The sequence below is a fragment of the Protopterus annectens genome, chromosome 10.part0 (assembly GCF_019279795.1).
Source record: "Protopterus annectens isolate FY-2018-M chromosome 10.part0, PAN1.0, whole genome shotgun sequence".
NCBI classification, from domain to species: domain Eukaryota; kingdom Metazoa; phylum Chordata; order Ceratodontiformes; family Protopteridae; genus Protopterus; species Protopterus annectens.
Window position 1 is genome coordinate 1613326220 of NC_056744.1, and position 12474 is coordinate 1613338693.

The window sequence follows — 12474 nt, forward strand, 5'->3', positions numbered from 1 at the left end:
ACTGTTGTATAGTCTTACATACTGGTTTCACTTTGTTGCTGTGCAGAACATGGTTTAATATATAGAATGTGCCAGGCACTGTCAGGCAGTTGGGGGCTGAGCACTGATATGTGGTATTAAAAGTGTGTATCTACTGACAGCCAATAGGTTGCTATATATGGCATTTCATTGATATCTCTACTTTACAATGTTAAGTGTGCCACATGACTTGCTCACAATTATTGTTTTATTGTCTTCCAGGGACATGTCTCACCATCGCAACACTGTGTATTCCCCTGAAGAGGAGGAAATCATAATATCCACCCTAGTACAACATCACACCCTGCTGTTCTCCAGAACCAGCCAGGACCAGCATGAGTGCACTGCACTGTGGCAAGATGTTGTCCGTCGGGTGACTGATGTAGGCATGCATAACTGGACTTATGAGCAGGTACGCCATCACTGCAGTGATTTAATTAGACATGTCCGGCAGCAAGCCTCCGATGTCCGCAGACAACAGCTTGCCACAGGTGGTGGTGCAGCATCACATCCGCCCCTCACCAGAGTGGAAGAGCTGATCCTCAGCGTGGTGGCTCCTGGCCAACCACTACAACAGACATGTGTCATCATGGAGGCCGGAGTCACCCAGCAAGTTGACTCGGACCGTGCAGGTAACATGGCATATCTGTAGACTACTGTTAGCTTGATTGTTAGAACATGCATATGTCAGATGTGTACTGTGTATTTAGAAGATGTGGAGCCTGGTGTTGTGCAATACTGATAATTTGGAACATAATCTGTATGCATGTCAAACCCAGAGCTGTTGGACATGCTACACTTAAAGAAATCCCAATCCCTCAGAGCTACACGCTCCAGGGATCTAAACCTTGTCATCACAATAAACAAAACATGCTGGAGGGATAGGTTCCTGACCCAGAGACTCCCCAGACTCTGGAATAGATTGCCCATACATATTAAGCAGAGTGCCTCTTTGGACCTCTTCAAAAGGAACCTTGACGACTGGATGGGAGAAAGGAAATTCACCCCAGGGATCACGTCAGTCGCCCTGCTAGACAGGGGTCCAGGAAAGTAAATAATGTGGGAAGAAATAGCCAGGGAATTGTTATGGCTAGGCTTGTATAGGCCCTAGGGCTGATAGCCTAGTACCAACCTATGAACCTATGAACCTATGAACCTGTGACTGCCAACAGTTGTACTACTGTAAAATTGCAAACTCACAGCAGCAATGTCATAGTTGTTGACACTGACAAACTGTCTCATATCGTTGTAGGTCCCTCTGGTGTGACAGCAAGACAGCAGACCCATGCTGGTGAGTGTTCTACATTTAATATAGCAAATAACATGTGCATGTCATAGGTGAGTTGTAGGCTATATACACATGTAAAACACCTACACATAATGCATGCTCTGCATGTTTTCTGTGGGACTATGCACATCCCAGTAACATGAGTAGCTGCCTCAAACACATGCAATGCACAGAGCATCCCAAACAATTGTGGTACACAGTAGTGGACATTGTATAGGCAGAGTCAATACACATGCACACAACACACACCACTTTGTCATACGCAGTACATGTTAATATGATATACATGGCATATTTAGACACCTGCTGTATGGTCAGATTCCAGTATCCCAAATGTCATCCACACAGCACACATACTATACCTGAGGGGTAGAGGCCTATCATGGGGCGGTGCGACACTCTTCAACACACAACACATTCATGTTAGGCAATGCTCCCTATTGAACACCTTACATACCCATGTAACAACTGCCTGTGAAATGGTTAATGTAGCCACAGTGCTGCAGTTCAGGTACAGCAAGATAGCTGCCAGTGTGGCACACATTAGTGGCCTTGAGTGACCACATGATGCTGCCTGATGATGGCTCATGGTACTACACTACATCCAGTTACAGTAACTACAGTACTACACATAGCATTCATTGCTATACACCTGACAGTTGTGTGCATCCAGCCATGGTATGTATACCTGTGAGTGATGGTGCACAGGACATTGAAAAGCATTTAATACTTGCACAGCAATGTTGTGTCCATGTACACATTGTGTTCCAGGGTGAGGCCAATCATTGAACAACACACATGCATCAAAGACATGTATACTGTTATTAACAAGGACTCTCTACACTCGCACTGCATGCTGTTGAGCATCACACATCCTGCATGCTGACATGTGTGATAGGACTCTTTGGCTTGTGATACTGTACTCCACCATCAACCACTAATGAGTATGTTCTGGATTGTTGTTGGTGTGTGTGTGTGTGTGTGTGTGTGTGTGTGTGTGTGTGTGTGTGTGTGTGTGTGTGTGTGTATGTGTGTGTGCGTGTCTACTTTAGTGAGTAGTGTATTTGTGTTCATGTGTTCATGTGTTCATATGTGCATGTGTGCATGTGTGCATGTGTTCATGTGTTCATGTGTGCATGTGTGCATGTGTTCATGTGTTCATGTGTGCATGTGTGCATGTGTGCTCACATCATAAACAGATTGTAAAGTGTGTTTCCTGTCTTCCTCTCACAGGTGCTGAGGATGTGTTGGTTGAGTGCAGCAGGGAACCTGAAGTCACTGCCACAAATAGTGGAAATGATGATACATGTGTTGTGGCACAGGCAGGTTTGACAGGGTCTGTCGTTGGGCCGCCAATCGACAGTACACAGCTTTCCATCCCATCTATGTGCACATTCATACTGCCAATACATCCCTCATCACCAATGGCCTTAGCTGAGGGACAGCATACAGTAGGCATTGACCAGGATAGTGTGGTATCTATGGCACATGCATCCCCTCACAGCAGCCATACCCAGATTCCTGGAATGGTACCACATAGGCAGATGTCCAGGGGTTCTCGTGGGAGCACTGCTGGTCGTAATGCCCCTGGCAGACATGCCCCCACAGGTCTTACAACCTCAGGTATGTTCCGGGCTGTAATGCAGGCACAGGCACGTATGGAACGGTACACAAGACAGGGACTAAGGGTGCAGAGGGCCCATAACACCACTATCAATGACAGTATCCATGACCTTGCCAGTGCCATCCCTAATTACACCGAGGTCATTGATAGATGTTGGGGGAGACATTAGATGTCCTCCGCAATGTCATGACCATGTGCCAGGACAGTGCAGGACGGCTGAGACGTCGACGTGGACATATGCCAGCAACATCATTGTCTGGCAGTTGTTGCGGATGACACACAAGTCACAGCCGCTCCTGTAGTGGCAGTACCAGCCCCAGCAATGTTGGGGCTGGGCTGTCAATAGACCATCATAGAAGACCACATGCACATGGTTCTGGCCAGTCCCAGCAGGGACATGGGTCCAGTCGACATCCCTCTGCCTCTGATGATAGTACCCAGTCTGGCTTAGTACCCGATACTGTCTGTGGCACCCCTGCCAGGCACAGGTACTGTGTCCATGGCCAGAGACGGTGATCTGTACAGCCTGGCAGGTACAGTCTGTGGCTGTCCCACAACCTTCCATATATGGCAGCCACATGGTGGAACTGAGTGCATGCAGACACACACACATAAACCAAACACCTAGGGTTAACACATACACCCACACATTACATCAACATTGACCCATGCTGTACTGTTGTCCCTCACACACACACACACACACACACACACACACACACACACACACACACACACACACACACATGTCAATTGGATGGCTCAATGTTGAGCTCTGGCAAACCAACAACACACCCTGTGCATATGATGAAACTGTGCCACCTCCTGTCATCTGTAACATTGATGCAGGAACAGGCTAACATGGTTCTGATGCACAGGGTGACTTTATAGCAGTGTAGCAATGTTAGCATGTTGTCAACAGTAAAGTGTAATGATATCCTTGTAGGTATATCTGAGCAGGCATGATGCATTAAAGCTATGATTATCAATGTAGCATTGTTTACAACAGTGTTAATTCCAAAAATGTATTGTTCGCCCATGTGCCACTTGGCTGATGTGTGTAGTTTTGGCAGCATGTGTTGGTGAGTGGACAGTACGTGTGTGATGTGTGCAGTACAGATTTGCAGGTGTACATTTGTGAACATGGTGGAGGTGCACTGTCTGCATGTACATGCATAGTGGACACATGGGAAGGGTGACATGCCCTGTATTGCACAGTGTTAACACTTCATAGTTTCTATTGGTGGTCAGTATGCATTTTACTACACATATGTTTTAACTTGGGTACACATGTGTGTGTGACATGGTTTGACATTATGCTGTGGGTGATACTGTTACTATCTGTCATTGGTTTGCATTCTGGTAGTATACACAACCTCAACAGCCTGACTATAACCAATCGTTAGATGATGTCTTGACAACTGACACACAGATGTAGGAAACTCAGTAGCATTTGGATCCTTCCGGTACTATACTATACCAGTAACCAGTGGTATTGACCGCCACCCATTCCTGGGACCACTCCTGTTTGGCATATAGCCCTCTTAGGTACAAGCAAACACACTAGAGATATGTCTGTCCACATCTGGAAATGTGTACAGTGGCCTACAATGCATTCTCCGGATGAGACACTTATCCTCCACAAGGATATCGTACAGATACCTGTTGTCCAACCCATGCTGTAAAGTTATAAGCCAACTATAGCATAGTCATCCACATTTACTAAACATAGTATCCCGACAGTACCACATAGGTAGTAGCTCCCAACATGTAGAACTGGTACCGATGTGTACATACAGCCAAGTGTTATGTCATCTGTCCTTTGGTATTCACATTTCCAAACGTATTCTGAAGTCCCTTGGTGTATCACATAAGCAATAAGGGGTCTGTATGCATATCCACAAAGTTGTTGTACACCTATAATGAATGTCCATTATTGACAGACTTTGTTGTGTTTGAACATGTCTGAAATATATCCCAGGCATGAACCCTCACTCACACTATTCTATAGAAACTGTCATGGGTGTGTGTGACACAGATGACCTAGGCCACAGATCACTACAGTGGCTGGCCTTGTCACAAACATACATATGTGACCTAAGGTCTGAGAAGCAGCAGCATAATCTGTCAAAGGTAACAGATGTATTCATGTAGAAAGCAGGCTTCACACCTATGAACTAATTGAGGTCACATGTACATATATGTATTTGCCACACAGATACCTGAAGTGTGCAATGCACATACTGTTGTTATACTGATATGTCATACAGTAATAAAAGCAAAACCCACAACACATTGACCAACAGTGGCTCACACACACGCACTCAGCAATTGCAGTATTCTAACAACTACCTAACTATGTTATGTTATGTTATGTTAAGGAAACTTGCATTAACATGACGCGCTATAAGCTTTTCGGGGAGTTTGCATTTCCACTGCTATATTTGTAGGATGATGACATCATCAGACTTGCCAAAGAGAAATATACCACTTTTAAAGTGTTTTCCTAGTCTCCAAAAAGAGCATTCTTCGCAAGGGAAATCACACAGAAACATACCCCCCACACACACACTCTCAGCAATTGCAGGATTCAAACCCCTGCCTAACTATGTTATGATACTACAGAGATACACATTAACACAATGTGCTACAAGCTTTATTGGGCATTTTTATTTCCACTGCTATATTTGTAGGATGCTGACATCATCAGACTTGCCAAAGAGGAATATACCACTTTTAAGGTATTTTCCTAGTCTCCAAAAAGGGAACTCCTCTCAAAAGAAATCACACACAAACATACAACCCACCATAAGCACTCAGCAATTGCAGGATTCAAACCCCGACCTAACTATTTTATGATACTAGAGAGATACGCATTAACATGATGCACTATATACTTTATTGGGAGTTTTCATTTCCACTGCTGTATTTGTGGGATGCTGACATCATCAGACTTGCCAAAGAGGAATATACCACTTTTAAGGTCTTTTCCTAGTCTCCAAAAAGGCCATTCCTCTCAAAGGAAATCACACACAAACGTACACCCCCCCACACACTCAGCAATTGCAGGATTCAAAACCCTATCTAACTATGTTATGATACTAGAAAAATATGCATTAACATGACTCGCTATATACTTTACTAGGTGTGTTCATTTCTCCTGCTATATTTGTAGGATGCTGACATCATCAGACTAGACATGGTAATGTGTGTGCACTTTGTTTTATGCAATCTCAGGACTGAGCCATGGGGGACAGCAGGTGTTAACAGCTTGAACAGGACTCCACAATTCTTACCTTGTGTGATCAATCAGTGGCCCAGTTGCCAATCCATCAGGTGACAATACATATTCATGCACAGGTTGTTGATTTTGTGGATACGACATGTGTCTGGGATGTTGGAAAAGGGCTATTCAAAGTCTATGTGGGACGTGTGTAGCTCATTTCATTGATGTATGTCCTGGTTGGTTGCCTTGCAAACAGTCTAGCGGGTTTGGGAACCATGATCTGCCCATGACCAAACTAAAGTTGGTAGGGTTGTGTGTTTGTAGGCTTCCAATAGCTCTGTTTATGACTTCAATCATGATGGAGTCCATGGCCTTGCAGATCAGACTTCACAGGCTTATAAGACTATAGTTCCCATGGTCTGTTGTGCACCAGCACTTGTGGAGTATGCCAAATGTTGCTGTAACGCATTCAACAGTTTCATATCCTGTAGAGAGGATGAGGCTCAACAGACTGTTCAGGTGCAGGGTCTGTTTGTTCTGCAGTGCACTTATGACACATACAGGGAAACAATGTAATCCAATTGATGCCATGTTTTCAGCTTTGGAAGGAGCTGTTTATCCATTCTACATGTGATATCGCCTGATATGATGATAGGTCCTTTTGTCAGTGGGAGGTGGGTATGTATGTATGGGCCTGTCTGACAGGATGTTGGCATTGTCAGTCATTTACAGTTGGCCCTGACTCAGGACATATATGAGTGTGCATATCTATTTATGACATAGCTGAAGGAAATGTCATGGTTCTGTATGGACTCCTTTGCAGATAATCTTTCCATAACCTGGATTGGATAATGTTTGGAGTGCACATTGTTTATTGATGATACTGATTGCAGGTTTTTTATCTTCTTTGCTTTTCCACTTTCTATGAACAACCTAAGTATCTGTAGTACATATTTGATTATGACAGGGTTCCAATATATTATATATGTGTCTGTTGTCATGTAACTGTGTGCACAAGGCAGGATTGGTGAATAGTGAGATGTTCCTGGGTTAACACATGCAACTGCCAGATATGTGTGGCCCACTGCTGCACTCAGACATGGCCTAAGTGTGTGAGCATGCCCAGTTTGGCCTTTCAGTATGTTGTTGCCTGACATTTGCCTCATTTATTCAAGTGCGTGAGCATGCCCAGTGTGACCTTTCAGTATGTTGCTATCTGAAGTCCACTACATTTGTTGACGTGTGTGAACACGCCCAATATTAACATTTATACTATATGTGTGTTGAAAATCAAGTTGTATTTTTACTGCAGAGCTCATCTTTGTGTCATAACACTACAGGGATTATGCTGTGCCTGCAGGGTTTCCATGAGACACTTTGCATAGACTTATCAACATTTCTTCATACAGGCAGACAAGTGAAATACTGTCATGGTTTAGTGGTTCAGTACTGTGACTATAGTGCACAGTATCCTGGGTTCAAGGACTGTTACTGCTTTATATTTTCATACTGGGCAGACCAGACTGCTTAAGGACCAGTAAAGCAAATATGAGCATGTTTACCTGCTTTTGCTCAACTATGCCCAACTTTGACCAAACCTGCTCAACATTGCTCAGTGTTAAACAACATTGCTGAACGTTGCCCAATATTGCTCAACATTGCCCAAAGTTGTGCTAGTTAGTGTGTGCAGTTTTGTTTACATATACTAAATAGTGTTAAAAGCTGTTTAGCACTGCTTTATATTGCTTAAAACATGGCAATCATGCCTCAGGTGGTGCTGCAGGGCTGCCTATGTCAGATGCACATAGTACACTCTCTATACATGTTTGAAAACAGATAGTGTCAAGTTAGGCATCCCTTTTACTATATGTGTGAGTCAGAGAGAGGTATAATTTCCAGGGTTCCTACTGAGCCAGTGTATGTGCTATGCGTTGCCTCTTTGCCAAAGCCAAAGCATACTGGGCACGCCTCCTTCTGCCTACTGGGGTAGGCTCAGATTGTTCCTCCTCCGAGTCACGCTCTGCCTGTGATGGCCTTGGTAATGGTGGGAGACTGTTTGGCCTGGCCCTATGCTGCTCCTATTATGTAGCATAGCACATACCATGACAATTTGTGTACATGTAGTTGGTGAGTACTGCAAAGCTCCAGCAGATGTGTCCAGGCACCGGAACCATGACTTGAGCAGCCCAAACACACACTCAATTACATTTTGTGTTTGAGCGTGTGCCTCATTATTGTGTTCCTGTTCAGGTGTGTGTGCATTTCTGATGGGTGTCATCAGCCATGGCTCCAGAGCATATCCAGCCCCCCCCCACTAAGTGACCATGGGGGATGTCCCCATTGGCAAATTTCTGGTACAGCTGTGTCAGATGCCAGATATGGGAATCATGGTAGCTTCCAGGGCAGCCATCACACACATTCAGTATTATGCCCTGGGCATCACACATGACCTGGCAGTTGATGGAGGGGAAGCCCTTGTGGTTAAAGTAGGCCTTACCCCGCTCACCAGCTTGTACTTTGATGCGTATGTGTGTGCAGTCTATTGCACCCACTACCTCAGATGCATATTGCTGGCCAATACCTCATGGGAATTGGGGAAATATACATGGTCACCGACATGTGCTGACATGGCATTCAGGAACTGGTGCAGTACCCTGGATGGTGATGCCTGTGAAGTCCCCATCATATCACCAGTTGGTCTCTGGAAGGAACCTGCTGCTAGTATTCTTAGGCCAACACATACCTGGGTTTCCACTGGGATGGGTTCCCCTCTGTTGGTTCTGTGTGTGAGGCGTGGCCTGCACAGCTTAACAATTTGCTGCATGAGGTCTCTGTCCACTCTATAGCGCTCCACTATCTCCAGCTCATGTAGCCCCTGGTAGGTTACCCTGGGCCTGTACACTCTTCTTCATCTCCTCACTGTGGGTTGCTCAGCAGCATTCATATTGTCACCACCCTCAGCATGTTGCATATGTCGCCTTATAAGAACAATGGCAGCCCCTAACATTTCTTTGTCTCAGTAAAGCTTTTTAAGTTTTCACTTCTCTTAGTTTACTGCAGTGTTGCAGTGTCTCTGAGGAAAACATGATGGAAAGTTGTTTGCAGAGTTTTAAGTGCTGGGCTGGGCTGGGCTAGTGTACTGCCTGTGTAATTGCCTGATTCTGATTGTTTTCACCTGCTAGCTCTGCTAGTTCTCCTTGGTTAACTTCCTACTATTTGTTGTGCTTCCTTTTCCCTTTCTGTTTCCACAGGAGGCAGCACTGCGCAAACAAGCACAAACACGCACACACCAGCTCACACGCGCGCACACATACTTACACAGCCTAACACTTGCTGACTCCTGCTTGAACGCGCGCACATAGGTGCAAATGCACTTACACAGATTTCAACAGCCTTACACATGCTTACTCCGGCTTAAATGCGCACACACAGTCTTACTCTGATTTACAGATGCGCACCCATGCGCAAACACGTTGCAGGCACTTCTACAAGAAACTTTAGTGTTATCCATGACATACACCTTCAATTTCTTGGCATTAACTAGGATACCTGTTGACATGCATCTTCCAGTGATGAGTAACTGACAGCAAACACATGCCACTCTGCTCCAATGAGCTTACATTCTTTCATACATACCCCCCTCATGATGTCACCTATCTTCTACTCTGATACTCCCCTTATCCTTACACTCCACAGACTTTGCTCTTATGCCATGTAAAATTGGGATTCACTATCCTTACCCTCATTTGCATAGGATTGCCTACTAATGCTTGGTTACATCTCTTAGACTGAGCTTCCTCACTTAACAACCTCTACTCAGTAGCCATGTTGTCTTCAGCATGCCATTCACTTGCATGGCAGTTGAATATTTTGAATAAAATCCCTATTTGTGGCTTTTATTTTTTTTTTCATGGTTTTTAGAGCGTAGCACTTTTGCGCGGTTCTGCACTACGCTTAAACTTCGGAGATCGAGGTAAAAAATATTTTTTTTTTTATGTTGCAACGGGAAAAATTGCCAATGGCCGTATATTTGGCCATTGGCGTGCTTCCTCAACTGGATGCATCCTTTATTTGGAGCTGTCACGGCTCCGTTTTGCTATTTGCAGAATGGTACTCAGTTGACCACAGAGTACATTTCTGCAAATAACACTACTCTTACTCGGACAGGTTAGGGTTTCCTGGATTGCAAATTTACCTCATTTGCGTAGCTTTCAGCAGCAAATGAGGTAATTTGTATAACCTAACCCTGTCCGTGTAAGAGTCGTTTTAGGAGCTCTCTTGCCCGCCCCTGCCGGCTGTTCCTGGATCGTTCGGCAGACATGTTGGTGCATGGAGTCTTACTCTACTCTTAGACTCCATGCAAGCCTTTGTGAATCCGGCCCAATATTTAGATCACATTTTACTGTCTGTGGCACTTGTGAGGCTGTACTAAAAATAAGGAAACACTGTAGAATGATAAAATTTGACATCTTGGTGGTGTTATTCTTTAATATTTCATATATCCTGAGACTGATTATTTTTTCTTTATTTCAGACCGTCTTGTTTTGGGCATGTGAGGCATATCCACAATCATGTGACTGGACGGACCTATCGACATCATTCAAGAGACTGGTGGATATACTTATATATTCCCTATCACATATGCATCTTCCTCACTATTTCCTGGGGTCAGACGTTAACCTGTTCAGAAAAGACTGCTGGCCAAAACTATACAATTTATGCTATGAAGTGAAAAAATTCAGAAGAAACCCGGAATGGTATCTAGAAGAAGACTGAATTATGGACTCTGTCCCTGCCAGATTTTCCACCTGTTATGTGAGAAAGATGAGGGATATTAATTAGTTCAAAACACAAGAATGTGAACTTTAATAAACACTGCTATGCTTAAAATTGCAGACTGTGGTATATGCTTAACTTCTGAATTGTGGTTAGTATGGTAGGATTTTCTTACTGTGCTAGAAAGAGACAGGTACAGGAAGTAAAATATTTTACATATATGAGCACATGATAAATATTTAAGCAAGACAGGTGACAGAATATTGAGGGAAACAATATAAATATGCTCAAACCTACTTTCTTATACCAGTCATGACACTCAGAAAGAAACCAGCTAGTCATTATCTGGTTACATTGATGAAATACATATATCATTTTTCAATCTAGGTAAATAAACTCAGTTATTTAGAAAAGAATATGAACTCCTTAGAATTATACCAATTAGAAATAAATTAAACAAAGTCCTTTAATCAAGTAGATAGATAGTAAACAAAGCAACAACCTCATACTCTGGTTCATGTGCAGTCAGAGCCAGATTGTGGTCAAATGAGACCCTATAACCAAAAACGGCAAAAATAAAATGATACATTTATTGAGAGCACATCCACTAAGCACTTTAATTTCATGTAAGACTTCTTTAGACTGAATGGATAAAATTAATTCAATACTTTAATAACCCCAAATCACATGGCATGAATTAAATAATTAGCGCCTAATTCTCTTCCTTTTCAAATATACTTTGATGTTTTCTTTATCATTAAGAACTAGAGCATTGCAAACATCCAACCTCACCAGCCAACAATATTCCTTCCAAACCTATTTAAAAATTGTTAACCTGTTCTAAAACTACAAATTTCAGAGACTTTACATCCACTGGTTAAATAATGCTTACTTAGTGCATTATTCATATCACCTAAAGGAATAGCAAGAATATGTTCATATGGCCTGCGACACAACTCTTTCATAGTCCTACCCACGTAATTGTCAGGACAGGAAAGGAAAACTGCCAGGTAAACTACAAACTTAGATTTACAGGTAAAATAACCTGAAATATTAATTTTCTTACCTTTAATAGCAATATGACATGCATCTGCCTTAAGGAATTGACAATAGTTACAATTAAAACACTTGAAGATCCCTTTCTTATTATTAATGTTCTGTGTACCATTAAAGCTCAAATTAGATTGAAAAGTGTCTTTGAAATTTCTACCCCTTTTGTTAATAAAAGCTACTATCACCTACAACTTTTTTGACCACAGAAAAACTAGTCAGAATTTTCCATTTGTCTGTAATAATATTCTTAATCACTTTTTTCATCTAAAGAATTCTGTATTAGCATTCCAGCTCAAAAATTCTACTTATTAGTGGTTTCACTGCACATACCTCCTGTGCTGTTCCTTTTGTTTAAAATTTCATCAGACTTGGAATTAATTAACTTCTCTGGATAGCCTCTAACTATAAACCTGTAACATAATGCCCTCCCTTCATTTATAAAACCACTATCCTTTTCAGCAAGTCTACTAACTCTCATTAGCTGCTCTT

The 12474-nt window shown here is 42.9% G+C and overlaps 1 protein-coding gene across 1 annotated transcript in view; it reads left to right on the forward strand.

Moving 5' to 3' along the window:
- The window catches only part of LOC122813791 (protein mab-21-like 3), a 153298-nt gene extending 142262 nt beyond the window's left edge, over positions 1-11036 (forward strand). Inside the window, exon 4 of the mRNA XM_044086298.1 lies at positions 10690-11036. Within this exon, the coding sequence (XP_043942233.1) occupies positions 10690-10932 (243 nt within the window). The 3' untranslated portion in view covers positions 10933-11036. The remainder of the gene's footprint in view (positions 1-10689) is intronic.
- Positions 11037-12474: the final 1438 nt, after the last annotated feature.